Source organism: Chinchilla lanigera, unplaced genomic scaffold, assembly GCF_000276665.1.
Source record: "Chinchilla lanigera isolate Chin_1 unplaced genomic scaffold, ChiLan1.0 scaffold00047, whole genome shotgun sequence".
Classification (NCBI taxonomy): domain Eukaryota; kingdom Metazoa; phylum Chordata; class Mammalia; order Rodentia; family Chinchillidae; genus Chinchilla; species Chinchilla lanigera.
In genome coordinates, this window is record NW_004955448.1 from 9,282,631 (window position 1) to 9,304,594 (window position 21,964).

Consider the following 21,964-nt stretch of genomic DNA (forward strand, 5'->3'; position numbering starts at 1 on the left):
AATTAAGCTATGTAAATTATTTTTAGATATGTGTCCATTCTAATCTCCCCTGGTGGTTCTTTAGCACAGTATACCTTTTTGCTCTTTGAAGGAAGAAATTTTACAATCGACTATTCAGTACTGGAGTCCAAAATGATTTATAAATTCTCTTAAACAGGCTTTTAAATAATATTTTAAGGAAATTAGTAATTGAAATCGGGATATATATAAAGAAATAGACATAATCCTGTAGAACTATAAACCTAAGATGGTGAGAAATCTGGTCAGTAAGTTAGTTAACTGTTTGCCGTAATTCTTATATAAAATAGAAGCGTTCTAGTTTTAACTTTTTCCCTTACTATATTTGCTAGGTCATAAAATAGAAAATGAAAATTCCCAGTATTATAATTTTTCTTAATCTATTATATTAAACCAAATATTTTACCAAACAACTTTAAACCAGTCCTAAAAATATACAGGCCATTTTTTAACTCCCTTTGCTCCTTAACAAGTGTTTTTCTGTCAGTTAAACCCCATATGTTGGCTGGAGATGTAGCTCAGCATCACAGCACCTACCTGGCAAGTGAACGGTCCTGAGTTCGATTCCCAGTACCAATAAATAAATAAATAAATACCCATATGTCTAGAACTAGATTTCATTTTCCATGTAGTAGTCTGTCTTCCACTTAGTTCACCAATATTTGAGCTCTGATAGTTCATGATTTTTTTTCTTACATCTTAGAGTAACTACCTGGCTACACCTTTGAAATTGGTGAGTCTGTCACCTCAGAGTTATTTTTCAAAGGTTGTGAATTATTTCTAGTTATGTGATAAATGCTCACGAGCATTTCATTTTACAATACAGGTTGACTTTCATAAATTAGATGGTTGTGATATTCATTAATTTAAGGACACTTTCCTCTAACAATAAAAATTACAGAAGAGTTTGAGCTTTAATTAAAAAGTTTTTTATCTGGGTTGATGTGCTGTTCACATGCATATAAAATACTTGTATAATATAGTACTTAAAAGAATTTAGTAAGGACCTGGTCTTAAAGGCTTAGTTATAAGCATGAAAGAAAAGATTAATTTCCGATTCATCGAAACTGCTTAGCTGACTGTGTGATAACCATGGTGATGGTCCTTTCTGTAGATACGTAGCAGTACCGTACATTTCAGCTCTTCCCCAGAAATATTACAGGTATTTTCAGACTCGGAAAAGGCAAATGTATCACTCTGAAATGTCCTTCCACCTACCAGCCTTCAAGTAAGTGTTAGTTGATCTACTGACTAATTGATAAGTCGCATTCTCGTGGCCCCTACCTGACTTCTAGTGTTGACTGAGCTTCACTGACCTCTTACAGCTAACGGTTGTTCAAAGCGAGAGGTCAGTAATGGAAACTGGGTCGTTGCTTTGCTATTTCCTTCACATCCGTCAGCAAAACCCTGTATCTCTTCCAGACACCATGTTAAATGCTACGGGTATGAAGATAAATTAGGCAAGCTTCTTATTCTTAAAAAAATTTTGCAGCCTATTACAGGGATATGTCACGTGCATAAATAAGTATGAAACAACATAGAAATAGGCTCCAGTAAAGAAATGCAAGTAGACTGCTTGTGAGAAGGAAGAGATTACTTGAAGCTGAGAGAATTGGAGAACGCTTTGAGGAAATTGCTTACATTTTTCAAATCTGTCAGTATGAACAAGCTGGGGTAAACATACTCGGGAGGGGGGCGGCTGGCAAGAGAACATTTTTTTAATTTATACCAAGTGCCTTTACTAGTGCTACTACCTAAAGCACAGGTTAGCCTCAAATCCACCCTATGAATTATGTATTATCCTCATTTTATAGATAAACTGGACAAGTTAAGTGACTTATTCAAGGTACTACAGCTATGAAGTAGTAGAGATGGAATTTGAAAATTCTTATCCTAACTTCATATTCAGAATTGTTATTTTACTGTATTCTCACTAAGTAGCCCATGTGGCAATTGAATCTGCATCCTGACTTCCACGACAACATGCTTTATAAACTATAGCAGTGCTTCCCAGCCCTGACATACACCAGAATCACCTGCAGCTGGCTGCTAGCGTATGTAGAGCTAAAGCACCTCATAGTTTCATAATTTGGGGAGATTCAGTCCAAGAACTTGTGTATATTCTTAAACCTTCTCCAGTAATTCCATTTACTGTCAGCATGGCAGCATAGAGAAGCCCTTGGCAACAACTATCCTAAGTAGTTAAACTAACCAATTACAAACAAGATTTATTACATTCTGTAAGAATGAATATATAGTCATATCTGCATCTTTAATCATACTCTTTTTAAACTATCCACTGATGACCTGGATATTCAGTTGTATAATTTTGAATATGCAGTGATTTCCAACCAGAGTATTTATAAATCCCTGAAAATAGTAAACCGTATTTCTTCAATACTAAGGCATACTTGTTTTCCTAAACATTGCTTAATATGTCTGAAATCATGATGCATCTTAGAATTAATGTCATCTGAAGAACCACTGTGAGCCAGGCAGCAGGTGTGACTCTTGATGTCGGGATACATTCTTTGGGGAACTTGGTTATTATTCCTGGCCATGGGAAGGGTCAGATAGCCCTCAGCTGGCCAGAAGAAAACATTTAAGGACCACCTGAGTCTGCTTATAGCCAAAAAAACTTAGACACCTACAGATTAAATCAAGAAGGTGCCTGCATCAAAGTTACTGAGTGGATGTCCGTAACTTGTAAGAAAACCCAAGAGATAATAGCAATTCCCTTTTAAACAAAGCTTCCTCCAAAAGTACTTCTTTTTTAAAGTCTTATTTCAAATACTACATCATAATTGTAGATATGCATGGAGTACAGTGTGGTTGCAGTTTATATATACATTGTCTATTTGGAGTGCAAATGCTTCACAACTACTCCCAGTGACAAAAAAAAAAAAAAAATTATTGTGAGCAAAGACCTGGACACTGACAGCCCTAAGTTGAGAAAAACTTTAGAAATCCCCTGGCCAGTTTGTTTCTCTTCTCATTGTCTTTATATATGAGCAAGAGTGATCGATAATTTTAAAATCTGGTCTAGGTCTGAAAGAACTCTTTTAGCAAATGTAGAAATTTCTAATGAAGAGAACATTGTGCCATACAGTTTGACGGCTGCTTCTTTCTTAGTATATGTAAAAGAATTGTGTATTATCAGTAGCATCTTAGATATGATGAAATATAATAGTATCTACATCATATTATTTTATTGTGCAGTTTATCACTTACTTCTTCTGTGTGATCTGCCCTGGTCAGCTCATATAAACAATCCTCATGATTATGCCTGACAAGGATCATCTGTTGCTTAACCAATTCTAAGCGTATTGGAAATTTTAGACATTAAAGAGGAGCTTCTTAGACATTAAAATATATCAAGATGATATTAAAAACTTTTAAAACTCTAGCAAAGTGTCCATTACAGAAATAAAATGTCCTGATAATTCTTAAAATAAAATTAATTTTCTTTTTGACAGGTGAAAGAGGCCATTCCCACTTTACCCTCTACCGTTAAATAAGTGGCTTATTTCTAACCAAGTTAAGCCAGGAGAGGAGTCCCTTTGTTTAACACTTCTTAAAGTAAAAGTTAACATCCTGCCTTTATCTAATTGCTATCGAAGACATTACCCTATTTGGCTCTAGCGTGATTCAATTGCATGAGGTCATACAGCCTCGCAGTGACTTAAAGTGCCTCACTTGGTGATAAGAAAATATATTAAAATGCTCTTCAGTTCATTAGTTGTTGCCTAAGGTCATACGTGATGGTTAGTCCATTTTCTGAGCTTTTTATGATAGCACAAAACTGAACTTACATTTTTAAGTCCTTCAATAAGAGAAACATAAGTTTTTAGAAATTATACTTATATTTTATTCTAAATTTTCTTTAAAACTAGTCATTTGTTATTCTTACCACCTGATAGAGGGGTTTGAAATAGGTTTAATGTTATTTTGTCACTGAAGAGTGCATAAAAGATCTTTTTTTTAGCCTGAATTCTGAAGATAAAATTTAAAACTTTTAGCCAAAAAAATCTGCTGTGTGAATAAGAAGGCTTGATTTCACTCCATTTTTACTTTGATTTCAAATCCTTCTGTATACTTTCATAAATAACCAAATGAGAGCAGGTCCCTCCACGTGCACCCTTTGTGTCCCTCATGAGCATGTGTTGCTTCATTAGGCGGGCTCAACCACCTGGTGTGGAATCTTTGGTCTCCAGAGACACTCTCAACATCTGGCATTGGCTGTGATCTTTGTATATGTAAGCTTAATCTTTCTATTGACATTTTATAAGGAAAAAGAATGTGAGACAAATTAGGAAAATGTATAGAACAATACAAAATAAGGCTATATGAGTCTGATATGCCGTAGTATTTTACAATATGTAGAAGAAATAAACCAGTAAATAGGAGGTTGGTATTTCAAATTAATTTATTTTAAAACTTAGTGTGATGTTTATGGATATCAAAGATATATTTATTTATGTTCTATAAAACATTTTTGTAGGGTTATTAATCTAGAGTCACACTCCAGTCATCCTTAAAAAGAAATTATATATTTTATCCTACTATTAAATAAATTGTTGCCACTTTGTCATGGTTTTAGTAGATTAAAATTTTAGGATGATTTGGTAGTCAAACAAGAAAAGGGATGAGTATCTCATTAGCCTTCCGAAAGACAATGTAATTGAGTTTGTGAACTAGAGAATATTGAAATAATATATGAAGAAGGAATGTCTTCTTGTCACAGAAAAACTAAAGAACATTATTATATCTTAAAAACTGGTAAAGAGGGTTATTGGGAAACTATAACTGAATTATTTATAATAAAGATAAAATGCTGTTGCTCTATTTTACATGAAAATTTTGTTTTTCACTACCTTAAAAACTTTTTAAGAATATTTCCAAAGCTAAATTATTTTAATATAATTCTTTAAATTATGCTATGCATTTAAAATGAACCAGAACTAGCAACCTGAGCAGAAAGTAAAGTTAGTATGTAGTGATGTGAAATGCCCTTCTTTTGCTTAGGTATTTATGTAGTCGTTGCATGTAGTATACTTAAATTTTTATTAGAAGCAAATTAAGAGTGAACTGTCAAGATGTATCTATTATTTGTATCTATATAATTTAGATAGACATTTGATTTCCTAATGTATTCATATACTTTTTGTATGGAAGTGTTGCAGTCATATGTCGTAGATCTGTAGGTGCATGCAGAGAAATTTTTGTTTGGAGCCCAAGAGATGGAAACTGATTCTGATCTTAATCTGCAGACCTGCTGAGTGCTCTTGATTAGTGTTCGTATTGTACGTGTACAGCTAAAATTGGGGAGATTATGCAGCTGTTAAATACATTGCTATTACAACTTAATGGGACAAAGATTAACAGCGTTGAACACTAATTTAATATTACACATTCACTAAGTGTAATTTTAACGGTTGAAGACAAACCTCTAATAATTTTTGGGATGACTGGGGGCATCATTTATTATTCTGATATTTAATGAGAGGTTAGTGCACTAAAATATATAAAGCTTTTGCTCTGCAATTATTATCTTTTGTTGCTCTATTTTGAGGTCAACTAAAACTGGTCATTTAGTCATGGTTTTCTCTGTAATGTAGTTGAGAGGAGACATATCTCTTTTGTTGATGTTTACTAGGATATAGCCCCAAAAAAGTACCCTTAAAGAAATAAAATAACTATAGATATACTTTTCACTGAGAACATCTTTGAGCATTTAAGATTATTTTTAATTTGGCTGTTGTAAAAAATGGTAAATATTCTTAACATAGACCCCTACTAGTCAGAAATGGTATTACATGCCCTGTTTATATAATGACATAAATTTAAACTTTCACAACTATGTAATTCAATCCAGTCTAAAACCACTCTAGTACAGAGGACCAGGCTTTCTTTGTTTCTTCATTTGGTTGGTTGGTTGGTTTGTTTGTTTGTTTTAATTTTTTTTCCCCCAAATAGGCTTTGCTTCTCAGATACCAGATAAAAAATGAGAAAGCTTTCAGGTGAATTGTCCTTGTTAAAATTATGTGCTTTAACTGATTGACAGTCGTTAAAGGGGGCAATTCACTGAAATTCCTAGGTAAATTCAGTTAACTGTTTTCTGTGTTTAACAGTTTAATATTTTGAGACAAGTATATCTTTTACTATCAAATTAGATGTTAGAATAATGAAAGTGATGAAAACTCAGTGTAAATTTTTATGGTCATGGAACATACCAACAGTGTAAACTTAAATTCTTTTGGTGTGAGTTAGAACATTCTGAGTAGAAAGTTCACATGTTGTTTACCAGAGGTTTCGTCTCCTTTGTAGGATATGAAAAAAAAAAAGATGTTTTGAAGAAAGTTTTTTAAATCTCAGTAGCATTTTCACAAGAATTTTTTTTAAATCTCTAGGTTGTACATATTTAAGATTTCCTTAAGTGTTAGATACATTCTTACATCCAGTAATCTGAGCAACTTCGTTGAAAATAACAATATGTAATATAACAACCATTGTTATTTCCTATTACTCTATTTTGAAATCCTGTATTGGTTTTATTGTTTTTATGTTGTTTTGTTTTTGTCTTTGTTATTACTATTTTGTTATTTTTTTTAAATTCTCATTACAATAAAAAAAGAAAAAATAATGTAAGACAACTTTAAAGTGATAATATATTTTCAATCAAATAATTCTTTGCTGATTGAACACTTTTGAGTATATCTGACCCAAGCTACTGTGAGGTTGTTTTAACCACAGAATGTCCTCCGGATAGCTGCACGTGACGTGGGACAGCGATGGGGGACCTTTTAGAGCTTTCAGTGGTAACGAACAGCCTGCTGCAGGATGCATGCCCTGAGTTTGCCACCACTGATGCAGAAAATTTACCTAAATGTACTCCTGCTCCAAAAGTTACTCTTGTATTTTTCCTCTAGAAAAAAGTGCCAGTTGGTTTTCATTAATTGAGGTTTAACCTGACTTCTCTTTTCAGGTACTTTTCAAGTTACATTTTATTTGTCTTCTCGGTGCCATTTTACTTTGTTTTTTTCCAATTAAAATTAAGTAAAGTCAATAAATGTTAGACTGTAAGAAATCTTAAATATCAATTTAGCTCAACTGTCTCATTACTATTCACACGTAAGAATTCATTTCCTTCTATCTCTACATATTGTGCTCACACACACACACACACACACACACACACACACACACACCCTTGCCTGGAATGTACAATGTACAGTGGTGGGGTGGGAGGACCAGAGGAGATAAATGTTTCTAAGACTGGTGCAAAGAAAGAAACTCTGAATGTTATCTTGCTTGACAAAGGGACTATTCCTCTCAAGGAAAGTAGTTCTAGAAGGACACATAGACGCTAGACTCAGTAGTAGGCACAAATAGGCAGTCTTAGCATTCAGCATTAATTTACTGTGCTCTGATTCCCACTTGACTCCAGGGATTTTACAGTAGTGTACTCTTCATTTAACTTCAATAGAGGTGGAGAATTTAGGGATTGAAATAAAAGGTAGAGAATTTGAGGAGTGAAATAAAATGAGCTTTGTTAAATCCCTTTTGCCAAAAGCTTCAAGAAGACCTAAGCATCAATTTTTTTTTGCCTTTTTTTTTTATTTTTTTCATCTTTTTGAGACAGGGTCTTGCTATGCAGTTCAGACTGGCCTTGAGCTCACTTTGTAGCCCAAGCTAGTCTTGAACTCCCAAAGAGCCTCCTGCCTCAGCCTCCTAAAGTGTTGGGATTACAGGCATGTGCCACCACGCCCAGCTTTATTTTTTTTTAATTATTATTATTATTATTATTTTCCTCCTGTCTCAGCCTCCCTAATGCTGGGATTATAGGCGTGAGCCACTAGGCCTGGCTAATCATCACTTTCTGAGTTGAAGCAATAGATTATTGCTCATAAGTAGAAGAGCAACAGTTGACTACCTTGCATTGGAGACACCAACAGACTTTAATTCTTCCAACCCAGTAGAAATCTTTGAGGCCGTTTTAGTCAGGTTCTGTATTGATATTTTGAAGTCTGGACTTTTAATTTGTTTGGAGAACGCAATGAATAAGAAGGGAAAGACGAAACAGAGTGAAAAATATAGGAAATATTTTTTGTCCCCATATCTCCCTTGTACAGTTGCTTCAACAACTCTTTTTTTAAAGGGATATTCCATATATAGGGCAAAGTGCAGAATACAGATATTTTATGTACCCCAAGAAGGCAAAATATTAAGAAAAACTGAAGGCTAGAATGAACGTCATACCTGGGATAGATGATAAAAATAAAGGAGACAGCGGTGGTTTAAAAGGCTGAGCAGTTTTGTTCTGCTGTGTTTTGTTTTGCCTTGTGACGGTGTCAACGTGTTATACAGCCGCTCACAGACTCCTGGGCTCAGTACCCTCCCACATCACCCTCCCAAGTGCTGGGACTTTAGCACCCACCGCCACTCCCCGCTAGCAAGTACATTTTCAAATAATTTTATCATTTTAAATGATAAAAATCTTAAACCTTAAATTATGTAAGATATAAACTATCTGAAATATTAAATTGGGGGAAACTTGAAATATTTCCTATTCCTAGGGCCGAAGTTGCTATTATATGTCCAGCACTATTATACTTTATCTGCCTTTTTCTTTCTTTCTTTTATCTTTCTTCCTTTCTTCTTTCACTCTTCTGTTTCTTTCTTATCTTTCTTTTCTTTTCTTTCCCACCCTCCCTCTCCCCCTTCCTTCCTTCCTTCCTTTGTCCTTTCATTCATTCATTTCCCTTATAACAGTCTGCTGAGATAGTTAACATTTTATAGATGAGGAAACTGAGACATGAAGAATAATTTTCCTGTAATTACTAGTGTGTATACAAGAACCAGGATTCAAACTCAGCTTATGTATCTCATGGTCTTGATCTGATCTTTTGTTTTGCTTTGTTTTGTTTTGTTTTGTTTTGTTTCCTTTTCTTTTCTTTTTTGAGTTAAAGTCTTACTGTGTAGCCCAGGCTGGATCAGACACAACCATCCCTCCTCAGCCCCTGAGCTGCTAGGATTACAGGTGTGTACCATCATGCCCAGTATCTTACTTTTTAAATATAGCATCTCAGTGGCCACTGAAAACAAAAAGCTGATCACAGTGGTGCATGTCTGTAACCCACCTCTCTGGGAGGCTGAGGCAGGAGAAATGCAAGTTTAAGCCCAACCTGGGCAACTTAGCAAGATCCTATCTCAAGGGATGTAGCTCAGTGTAAAAGCCCTGGGCTCAGTCCCCAATACCACACCAAAAAAAAAAAAAAAAATGGCTATAAAGAAAAATAGTTCACAAATTAGAATATTTCCATAATTACAAAGCTTATTAGTCATTAAATCAACAAATACTCATAGATATTTAGTGAATATTTATTAAATATATCACCTTATGAGGTATTAACAAGCACTTTATGATCTTTTTCCTCAAAAAGCTTCTCTTTAAATCTTAATTTCGTTGGTGCTTTTAACACTATACACAATCTTAATTTATCCCTTATATATATTTTCTTCCTAGAAAGCAGCTTATCCACTGTGAATCATTCATGCAGCATTTGGTTCCTGATTATACATTGTCTTAGTCACTCAGGAAGCTCGTGGAACAGAAATGTATTTTAATGACAGCTTAAATTAGGGGTCAGCAAACTACTGCCAACCAGCCAAAGCTGCCCTACACCTGGTTTTGTAAATTAAGTACTATTGGAATAAAAGGCACACTCATTTGTTTACATATTATCTGTGGCTTATTTTGTGCTATGACGGCAGATCTCGTAGTTGTGGCAGAGACCATGTGGCCTACAGAGACTAAAATATGTGCTGAGTTGCCCTTTATGGAAAAAGTATGCTAACGCCTGGTTTCAATCAACAATGTAAGCAATTATAATATGCAAATATAATTACACATACACATACATATGTTATATAAATAAAAGTGTATATGAAAGAAAAATTTTTTGGAAACTATTTATATTCTTTTGTGCTATGTGCCCCTAAATTTTTCTTGCCTAGCTTCCTTACTCTGGATATTAAATATTACTATTACATTCCTGATAGTATGTATCTCCAAGTCCATTGGGGCTTAAAATTTATTTTATGAATATTCTTCCTCTGAATAGGAATTTAACTTTGATTTTATGTATTTGTCACATGTGCACATACTTGAAATACCAGATCTCCCTGCTGATCAGGGTGGTTCTTTTCTGCTACTGGCACCTCCTTTGTCTTGGGAATTTTATTTTTCAAATAATGAAAAATAAATAACAGATACACTTACAAAAAAGAAATAAAAAAAGAAACATCAGATCTCTCTTTAAATACGATAGACCAACTTTAGCATACCTCAAAATCACATGGTAACTGACTTTATGACGCCTAAAGGTTCTGATTCAGTGGGTCCGAAATGGGGACTAATAATTGTAGTATTTCTAACGGTATTCAAGTACATAATATTGCCACTAATGATCTAGGGATCACACTTTGACAACCAGTGGAAAGCACCTTAAAGATAGTACAAGGGTAGGGCCGGGGATATAGCTCAGCGGCATAGCGCCTGCCTGGCAAGCGGGATATCATGATTTCCATTCTCAGTACCAAAAAAAAAAAAAAATAGTACAAGGGTAGCGGGAACCCTTAACAGCATTTACCAAGAGAGCCTAAATCTTTCAAAAATTTACCATCCTTTCCCAGAGGGGGTCTTGTTGTCATTATGGGTGTCACACTGCTTTATAAGAGGTGCTAAAGACTGCCCTCATAGGTGTTGACATAGCACATGGAATTCACAAGTTTAAACAAGAGCGAGCCATCTTTATGTGCTTGCGTACAACTGGGATGAGCCTATGTATGTCAAGTTGGTGCCGGTCCTTGGCACTAAACACCTAATCAACCTAAACTTCGCAAGAAACTAGGTGAATGAGTTCTGTGAGATTGACAGAGAACTGTAAAGTGGCTGGATGCAGGTATGTAGTAGTTAAGGACTATTAAAAACATTAGGCCAAGTGTTTAAGAAAGAGTATTTCCAAGGTAAGAAGTGAACGAGTAGGAAAATTGGTTTGAGGGAAGGGAGGATCAGGGATGAAAAAGGAGAATACAAAATAGAATACATACTATAAAAAGTGTATAATGATATAGCCAGAGAATTTAAGGTAATATGCAGTGAAAACGTGTTAAGATTAGGAGAATGAAGTGGTCCTTTACTACTTTATATTCTTAAATTGAGAAACCTAGGTTCATATACCAGCCTTTCTGCTTACTACTTAAGTACCATTGGCCATATCATTTAACCTTACTGAACTTCGTTTTTTCACTTAAAATAAAGACAGCAATGCTTATCTACAGAGATTTTTAAGGACCGACTAGGAAAGCACTTTATAAAGTCTTTCCAAGTATTAGCTGAAAGCTATAAATCCCAAATCTTGGTTGTGGATGGCAATAGAGGACATGGTTGTGATGAGAGTATGTCATTGTTAAGCTAAAGAAAACCTTTAAAGTTTGTCAGAGGAAATAGATACCCAACACCATCTTCACGGAGTTATTCATTATATTATTAGATTCATTTAAATTCTGAGGGCTGGCCTTCAAGTTTTATTAATTTGGACTGTTTAGACTTTTGAGGTTTTCATTTGTCAAAATTGTTAGCTCTTGGGTATTACTAACACAAATATTGATGTGTAGCTTTGGCCTGCTAGCTATCAATGGAAATCAGAAAATCAATAAACTTAATAGCTGTTCATTACACAGTTGATGCATTTGCAGGACTGTGTTGAGTACTGTCAGTAAATAATCAATTCAGTCAAAATCTATTATGAGATCTCTGCCAGAATCTTTTTATAATATGCTATTTTATTTATGACTTTGTATAGCTTCTGCAGCACTTTTTTATGAAGCAACCTTTGTCTTGTGGAATTCATATTGCTGGTAATTGTGGTCTTTCACCCGGCTGGAATCACCTGTCAAGTAAAGTGTTCCTACATCTGCCCTTTCTAGATGTAGCCAAGGCTTATGCCAGCTTCTCCTCTAAGATTAATTTCACCTAGTACATTTACTCAGCAAGTTCCTACTGTGTGTTAAATATTATGGGAGTACACATACCTAGGGAATGAAAAATACATTAAGTTGTACTTTAAGGAGTGTAAAGTAAATCCCATGCTCAGAGTTCAAAGAAACAGCTCTAATTAGTTGAGGTTTGAGAGGGCTTCATAGAGGGTGGCTTTTGAGCTGAATTTTATAGAAGTGAAATTCATTTCAGGAAGACTAAATGAGAGGCACTCTCGCCTAAGGCAAGAACATAAAAGAAAGTATTGAACGTAATATTAATTTATAGTAAGATTTCCAGTCAGTTAGGTTCGAGGGAAGATTTCTGAGGAACACAAATTCCAAGCTGAGATTTAAAGAACAGATAGAGCATTATAGATAAAAGGGAGGAGGATAGAAGTGTTCTAGATAGACAATGGCTTTTAGGAGACCTAGAAACAAAAGAACATGGTTTGTCAAATAACTGAAAACTGAGTGAAGTTTCGTATGGCTGAAACCAAGTGATTCCTACCCACTCCATGGATAGAGGCCATATTGTGCAGATATTTATAAACTTCACCTTAACAAACAAAGCAAAATCTCCAAAAAATGTGATACTGCCAAAGATTTGCCCACAGTGCAGATTTATATAAGTAATACTATGAATGTCTGTTGTCCAAAAACAAACAAATGAACAGCATGAGTTACAGCATCATGAAAGTCCACAGAAGAAAGACTTGCCTGACTCAAGGAAATGGCTTTTTTTGTAAATGAAATAAAATGTGATAATTCTTGTTTTATAGTGGGACTAAGTGTGTTTTCAGCTTATGGAAAAATGTGGGGAATTTCAAGAAAACTTGAATTTCGCTGTCTGTTTTCTCTGTCTGTCTCTCTCAAGAAGGACATCTCACTGTGTTGCCCATGCTGCCTTGACCTTGAACTCATAGACTCAGGTGATCCTCCTGCCTTAGCCTCTTAAATAGCTGGGAACTCAGCACATCCAGTTTTTCAAATTTTAACCAAAAACTTTGTAAAAATATCCCTATAATATCTCAGATTTGGGCCTACATCATTATTTTACAAGTTCTGATTTTACTTCTAAAAACTAATATGTATTAGTCTTTCAGTGACGAGTATACATTTGCTTTGGACTGTACTTCTGAGAGCTTTAGCCAGCTTCAAAGCTGTGATAACCGGATTATGCAACCCCAGTCACCTGGTACCTTGTCGCAAGGTGAAAGACTTTATTTCTGCTCTTCCTGTTTGTTTTCCTTCTCTTCTATTTCTCATCTTTTTATTTCTCCTTCCTGTTTCTCATCCCTCTTGTGTGTGTCTTTCTGCATGTCCCATTTGTGTGTTCACACTCTTTCTATATTTGTTTATCCCTTAGCTCCTATTTTTTTTAACTGCCCACAATTGTTAACTAAACTGTGTTGTATTTTTAATACTTAATAAATATTACTTTCCCTTTTCTTCTTTTTCTTCTTAAATGCATATGGATGGAATATGTGCTTTTCATTCCAGATAATTTCTATTACTGATATGTGCTAACATAAATTATTTTTCCTTTGGTGGGTCAGTGACACATAACTGAAAAAAATTCATTAATCTCATCTCACTGACCATACTCTATAGGTAGGGGGGAAGCTGGTAGAGATCGCCTTTAATACCTGTCCATGTTTGCAATGCTTTTAGCAGAGATGAGGTTGGGATATTTCCCTACAGTTCCTCTGATATGTTATTAAAATAATCTAGGAAGGTTTCCTGGAGGAACCAACTGCTTGATTTCTGACCCCATAACATTACATAGGCAGAAGTGTCTTCTGTGAGCTAGCGTCCACCTTCGTGATACTTACCTGGCCACGCTATTCTCACTGAAGCATCGTTACTTTATTGGCACACACCACATTCACTCCCCTTTCAGAATACATTAGGATAACTATTCATTTTGCAAATAGAGTTAGAAAGTAGTAATATGATACCAGTACAAAAGAATTATCTATATAAAATGTTGTTCGTTTTGGACAGTGTTTTTTGACACCACTAAATAATTGAGATGCTTGTCAGATTTTTTATTTCCTTCATTGTAGCTCTCAGTTTAACAAGACACATCAAGCTCCCCATCCTTCCCATGGTGTTTCTCCAGGAGGCTCACTGTCGCATGCCAACTGTGTCATGTTTTTTCTGTTCACTTACTACACCTTTCCTCTCTATTCAGTTACTGATGGACCTACCACATCGTCACTGACAAAACAGAATCCATCAGACAAAAGCATCCCCATCTGCACCATCTGCACTGTTACTAGTGAACTGGAATTTACTCCTGTCTTCTTTATTCTTACTCTTAATTCTCACGGTTGCCATTTTCTCCCATGGTGTTCCCAGACCTGACTTGCTTTATCAAATACTTTCTGTATTGTTGGTTTCCTATAACTCCAGCATCATTGGTCCTTCCCTGTCTTCTTTATCACTCAGTAACAGGAAATATTTGTGCTGTAGGACTGTGATACTGAATCTTTTAGAGCTTTCAGTGATACACACAACCTGCTGCAGCGCACATGTCATAGGTTCACCACCACTGCTCTAGAATCTCCCATCTTAAAATAACAGCCTTGAATCTAATCACTCTCTGTTCCTCTGTGTTATGGTTGATACACTGTATCGACTTAGGGAGTCCAGAGGTTTAGCCAAGTGACTCAGCAGTTGTCCATTTTGGGGTGAAAAGGACATGCCCTTACCCTTCTGGGATGTTGTTTATTGCATCAATTTGAGAAGTTTAGAAGGTTAACTTTGTGACCCAGCAGGAGCCAGGGTGCTTACTTTGTATTCATCCTGAGCCTGTGCAAGAGGAGGGCGTGGAGATTATGTGAGAGCTACACGCCCCTTAGGTGGGGGCAGCCTGCTTACAATATAAAGGAGGGGAGGAGCAAGCTTTATCTGCCATTCCTCCCTTTTGGCTCTTGTTCCTTTTGCTGTGTTCTGTTACCCTGAACTGTTGCCCTCTGCCATGTGCCCCTCTGCCTTGGAGCTGTCCAAGTATGGATGAAACCTCCACAAACTGTGAGCTAAATAAACCTTTCCTTCCTTGATTCTGGGTATCAGGTATTTTGTCTCGGCAATGAGAAAAGTAACCAAGACACTCCGATAGCCTTCACAGTCAGTTTCTTTCCTTCTGGTTCCTATTACTTTATCTCTTAATCATTAAAATAAAGACCTTTATTGAGATATTCACATACATGTAATTCATACATTTAAAGTATATAATTTAGTAATTTTATTATATTTAAAGAGATGTGCAACCAGCACCACAGAGAATTTTAGAATATTTTCATGACCAGCAGAGAAAACCTGTAGGCAACAACAGCCACTCCTGTCCTGTTCTCATCCTTTCTCCAGTCTTTTTCAGGTTTCACTAAGGAGGTAGTAAATAGACTCCCCACCTGAAATGGAAGGATTTTACAACTGTCTTCCAAAAGCACTGGCACATCATTTGTTGTATTTATTTCTATGTTATTAGGCTATTGAATGGTTATCTTTTTAAAGTTGTATTTTTCATTCATGACTTATCTGAAAATGCAGTTAATTATTGAATATTGATTTTATAACCAAGAAACCATCGTGTCAATACGTGTGTGTACTTTTTTCTTTTTGTCCTTTCATAATTGTTATTTTCTTTCTTGCTTGCTTCTTTCTTTCTTTCTACCTTACTGCACTGACTAGAACCACCAGTATGTAATAGCACTGGTGATCATTTAATATTTTACCATTAAGTATAATATTTGGTTTACTTTTTTCCTTTAGTTTGGGTTAGCATTTTGTGGTTTTGGCTGATCCCCTGCCCCTTTTTTTAAGATCAGAGGTGGCTCCTTTTTTTTCCCCTGTATTTTTATTCTCAAACAAATTTTCAATTTTATCTAAGACTTAGATTTTTAGTTTAGATTTTCTACTATAATCAGAAAGTGTAATGAATTACATTAATATATCTTCTATATAAACTAAATTTGCAGTCCTAGAATAAAGCCACCAGGGTTATGATGTAATATTTTTATACTTCTTGATTTCATTTGTTTATAAATCATATGGTGCATATTTTTGTGTGCATACATATATGTATGTGTCTATATGTGTGTGCATACATGTACTCTTACCAACTTTTTGCATCTGCATTCACGATTTGCTTCTGTAACTTTTCTTTTTTGTGTATGCTATTCCTAACTGGATTTGAAGCCCATCAGCCGAGGAATGGATTAAAAAAGATGTGATACTTTTATACAGTGGAGTACTGCTCAGCTATAAAGAAGAATAAACGAGACATTTATAGGGAAATGGATGCGACTTGAGTCCATACTTATAAGTGAAATAAATCAGTCTCTCACGTGCAAACATCGTATTGTCTCCCTAGTATAAGAAACTAAAAGAGTAAATAAGACCCAAAATGTACAATAGATATTGTGAAATGGGAGGGAAGTACTCAATGGACTTTTAAATATATTATTTAGACCCCTAATTTATACTGGTTTGGCCCACTTCTATTTTGTGGTGAAATTTTAGCATGGTTTATAGCCAACATGATTGGACCACATCAGCTTCTCTTAGAGCTCACAGCCTTTGCAGGGTATCTAACTAGATAAACCCAAAAAAATAAATACGTTCTCTTAGCAGTCAGTACATAGAGGAGCAAGTTAACTGGTCTTTTTTAGTAGAACCCTCCCCCTGCAGTCACCGAACAGAATTTTTGTGGTCAGTAATTACTGTTTGAAGTAGTTACTCGCTTTAAAAATATGTTTACTATATAACAGTGATGGTAAACGTGTTCTGCAGCAGGCTGTTTGTATCACTGAAAGCTCTAAAAAGTTCGCCATCACCATTGTATAAGGTCTTGAGAACGGAACAGCAGAAAGATACTGAAACTTCCCTATAAATCCATTTTCCAAGTATCTGGTCAAATGACTTCCTGGTGTGTGGGACAATAATTGCTTCCAGGGACTTACTTTACTGACTGACTAATCACTGTCTCACTGATTCTGGATTATTGACCTCCTGTGTCCATCTGGCTGCTGGATCAAGCCCTGAGTCATCCTGTAAAAACTCTTCGTGAAATATTTAAATTTAACTGTGGATTTACAGTGGTTTCATTTTCAAAGGTTTATTTTTAGTGCCAAAACTCATACATAATAATTTGGTAACATTAAATGAGTTTAACTAGGCGTGGACTTCTGTTATGCATGTATGTGTGTCTGTGTGTATATAAAATTTATATTTATAATCAGTCTTAGTATTCATCAATTGAGATTTTATTCCTACAGCTTTACACTTTTGCTTGTATTAAAGTGGCTACTTATCCAACATAAGTAATATTCCACAGTTATTCAATTGCAGATTCTTCACACTCATAAATATACCTTATGAGGTTTATAAATCTCAACGTTTCTATGAACTCATGGATTTTCTGCTCAAATTTTAAGATACTACATAATGATTCTCATTTTACCATTCCCAAAGCTCACATATCTTTAGAACACAGGTACGTATTGGTAGCTCATGTGAATTCCTAAGAATTAAAATATGTGAAGTAATAATAGATTGCTTGAAATTACGTTCTTATGCTTAAAAACCATGCCCTAGAGCTACTATCTTCCCACATTGATCACTAGAAGATCTACATGTGAAGTTCCATGTTGGCAAGATTCTGTTTACCGTCTCACCACTTTCCTTCCTTGTACAGCTGCTTTACCCACATCTTCAAAACCCCTTATCCTACTTAATTCCCAGGTTTTAACAACTGCACAACCCTGATCTTTCTATCAATTCCTCACCTCCTGGGTTTTTCCTTCCTCCACACATATCAGTCCCCAAGGCCCTATGCTTTTCTATGTAATAATAAACTTGTCTCTGAAACAGGGATGCCCAGAGGTCGTATTTGCACTTTAGTACAAACCATATCTTAACTTAGAGGAAAGGATAGAAATATAGTCATTTTTATAGTCATTTATTTTTATAGTCATTGTAAATAGAGGCAGACTTGCCTATTATTTTTCAACTCCATGACTTATTGTTTGACATTAAAAAACACTATTAGCAGAAACAAATTGATGGGTAATATTAATATTAGTTGCTAAGGAATACACTAAAATATGTATCTCATTGCCCATTTATTGATTCCTTTTATTTCTTTGTTTATACTCTACTCTGTACCATATCATATCTGAATGGCTCTACTATATGTGTCTCAGTTTAGCGAATGTAAAGATTGGATGTGGTTTGACTTACTGATACGATGTTTTCAAAATAGGTTAAAATGTGCATAGTTTGCCCCACTTTTTGTAAATGGCATCGTCATTATTGGTGGATTTCCAGTTTAAAGGTTGCTCTTCTTTTTTTCTTACAGTAGAATTTTTTAAGGAAATCATTAAGTTTTCTTACCAGTATATTTTAATTGAAAAATTATACAAGTATACATACCATTCATAATTTTGATTTACTGTCATAATATTCATGACATCACGGAGACTTCAGGCTTATCTAAAGCTAGCTGCAATAAATTAAACCAGATAACTATCACATATATTTCTTGATTCAGCCCGATCAATTGTATTTCGACATACAAAAGCAAATTGTAAAACTCCTATTTGCATTCCTTGAAGGAAAAAGCTGAAATAAGATCAAATTATTGGCAAAATGAGCAAATAGGAGATTATAATTATAGATTTCAGAGTACAGTTTAGGCTCCAAAAATATGTTGTTTCTTAAATTATAGTTTGAGGAGTAGAAATTATTCATCCATTTGATTTGGGATCTCCACCCCCAGTTGTGTTCCCTGGGACAGTTAGACTATCTCCAAGTGGTTCAGACTTCTAAATATGTACTCACATTATTTCTAGAGGATGGTAAGGGTAGGAGGGAGGGGAGATAGTAGAAGGCTGGAAAAGGAATACCCCGGAGATACTTAGAAAGAAGTAGTTCTACTGTTCTTTAAAATACTGGGAGAACTATAGTTCATAATTATCTAATATATATATATATTTTTTTAATAGCTCAAAGAAAGGACCTCAGAGTCTCCAAACACAAAGTAATGATAAAAAGGTAGAAAATTAGCTACTGTGATTCAATCAGCACATATTGTACACATGTATTGAAATATAACACTGTACTCTATAAATATGTACAGTTATGATGTGTTAATCAGTTTTTTTAAAGTTTATGAAGATGGAAATGGTAACTGTTCCGACTTGATCATTATACTCTATAAACATGTATCAAATTTTCACGTTGTACTCCATAAAATGTACAAGTAAAATAGTATGCACATATACTCATTTTTGGTTTTTTAAAGCCCTCTGAAACTTGCTTTCTCTATTAACTCATCATATTTATTATCCTTTTTGCCTTTTCTGTTATCAGTGATACTTGAATACATTCTAGACTATATCCACTGATACCCCCTAAAAAGTAACTTAGCATCAATATTTTCTAGTCCTTTACACCATTATCTTGTTATGTGGCAAGTCGTTTATGAAATAATGTGCATGTGACTCACTTGTTGATTCTAAAACCAAAAGAAATTAAAATTTGCAATAGAAGTATCTGTTGGTGTGGATAACATTTTTACAACTTGATCAATTACCAAAAAGTTTTCTATAAAGTTGATTTAAGTAGTATACATTGGTTTTATTATTTTACATAGACCAAAAGACTCACTTTTGGAAAGTCTCCAATTCTATTAATCACTTGTACTGCAAATATTACTAAAATTGAATTTTATTCTGTAAGGTTTACATCCTGATACTAAAATTCAAACTAAAGTGTTTGAAGTGAAGTTTTTACTTAGAATCAATCTTATATGAAGTGAAGCTAACCTTGAATATTTAATGCATTTTTTTAAAAAGGAGTAAAGCTGGGCAACTTACAGTCCCCGATTCCAGGACTTACTATATAAAACTACAGTAACCAAGACTTTAGCTTACTATGAGGAAAAACATATAGATAAATGGAACAACGTAAAGACACTAGAAATTGAACCTGACATACATGGCCAGTTAATTATCAACAAAACTGCCAATGCAATTCAATAGGAAAAGGAAAGTCTTTTCAACAGTGGTGCTAAAAAAATGGACATCCCTATGGGGGAAAATAGACATTGACTCTTACCTAACATATATGAGTTAACTTGAAATGTCTTTTAATCTATAAAGGCTAACACTAAAAATTTTGGATAATATATGTGAAAATCTTTGCAGTCTTCATTTAGGAAAAATTTGCTGAATAAGACAAATAATTTTTCAAAATGATAAACTAGACTTTTAAAAAATGAAAATAATTGCTCTTTGCAAAATACTGTTAAGTTTTTTAAAAGTCTAGTATGTAAAATATTGATAATACATATTGACAAAGGATACGTATTCTGTATATATAAAAAACTTTTATAACTCAATAATCAGAGGATAAGCAATCCAATTTTAAAAATTAATAAGACTTGATTACTCCTTTCAGAGAAAAATGAATGACCAATAATTGCATGAAAAAAATTGGTCAAAATCATTATTAACCTTCAGGGAAATGCACACTAAAACAGCAATGAACATACTACAGAACACCAGTTAGAATGGTGCCATTTAAAAAATGGTAATACCAAACATTGAGAGGTGGAATAACCATTACTGTGCTGACTGTGATGGGAATGTAAAGTGATACAGCCATTTTTTGAAACAGTGTGACAGTTTCTTATAAAATTAAACATATACTTAGCATATAACCCAGATGCTAATATAGTATTAACCACCCAAGAGCAAGTTAAGCACATACCTACACAAGGATTTGTACACACATATTATAGTAACTTTATTCTCAAAAGCCAAAAACTGAATATAACCCAAATGTTCTCATCAGTGAAGGAGTGGATTTTTTTAAAGTGTGTATTCATATAGTAGAATTCTGTATCTAAAAAACATTATTCTAAATGAAAGATGTCAGATTTAAAAGAATGTGCTGTTTGTATGAAATGTCTTGAAAACTCAGGCTAGTCTATAGTGGCAGAAAGCAGATCCTTTAATTGTCTGAGTGCAGGGAGAGATAGAAATTGACTGCAGAAGAGCACACACGAAATCTTTGGTGGTAGTGGAGATATTCTATACCTCGATTGTGGTGCGACTTACCCTGGTTTAGCATGTGTCCAAGTGAGTGCAGTTATTTTAGGAAAGTTATGCCTCAATAAATGTAATTTGAAGTACTTACTGGTTTCTTTAAATCTTAGGATTGTGTATAATATACTACATTATTACACAAAATATTCTGCTCTTAAAAAGAGCATCTAATATTGTCTCCCCCTTGTTACCAACCTCCCTACTCCATCTCTGTTTAAAGTATCAGAATTGCTAGGTATATATGTGCTTATAACATGAGCACCTAAATCATAACTGTTCATCATGTAAGGTTGTCAGAGATGTCAGAGATTACCAGACTGCCTCATGCAATGGGAAGCATATGAAATTTAAACACACACTTGGTGTGGTATGTCTTAAATTTATTCCAAAAATTGCAGTTTGCCAGGTATGGTGCCGCACACCTATATCCCAGCACTTGGGAGGCTGAGGCAAGAGAATCACCTCAAGTTCCAGGCCAACCTGGGCTACATAGTGAATTCAAGGCCAGCCTGAGCTACATAGTGAGACCCTGTCTCAGAAAAACAAAACAGCCAGGCATGGGAGCACACGCCTGTAATCCCAGCACTTGGAGGCTGACATGAGAGGATCACTGCGAGTTTGAGCCCAGCCTGGGCTTCAAAGTTGGTACAAGGCCAGCCTGAAGTGCATAGCGAGACCCTGTCTCAAAAAGACAAAAAAAAAAAAAAAAAAGAATTTGGGAGGTCTGATTTTTTTTTTTTAATTCTTTGTATGTTCAAGATAGAAGTCCTTTGTCTGAGGGATAATTG

At 34.8% G+C, this 21,964-nt stretch overlaps 1 protein-coding gene across 1 annotated transcript in view; it reads left to right on the forward strand.

The window, feature by feature from the left end:
- Positions 1-6,809: 6,809 nt before the first annotated feature.
- Positions 6,810-21,964, forward strand: part of LOC106149515 — a 37,540-nt gene continuing 22,385 nt past the window's right edge. Inside the window, exons 1-2 of the mRNA XM_013518588.1 lie at positions 6,810-6,906; positions 14,255-14,392. Coding sequence (XP_013374042.1) covers positions 6,810-6,906; positions 14,255-14,392 — 235 coding nt within the window. The remainder of the gene's footprint in view (positions 6,907-14,254; positions 14,393-21,964) is intronic.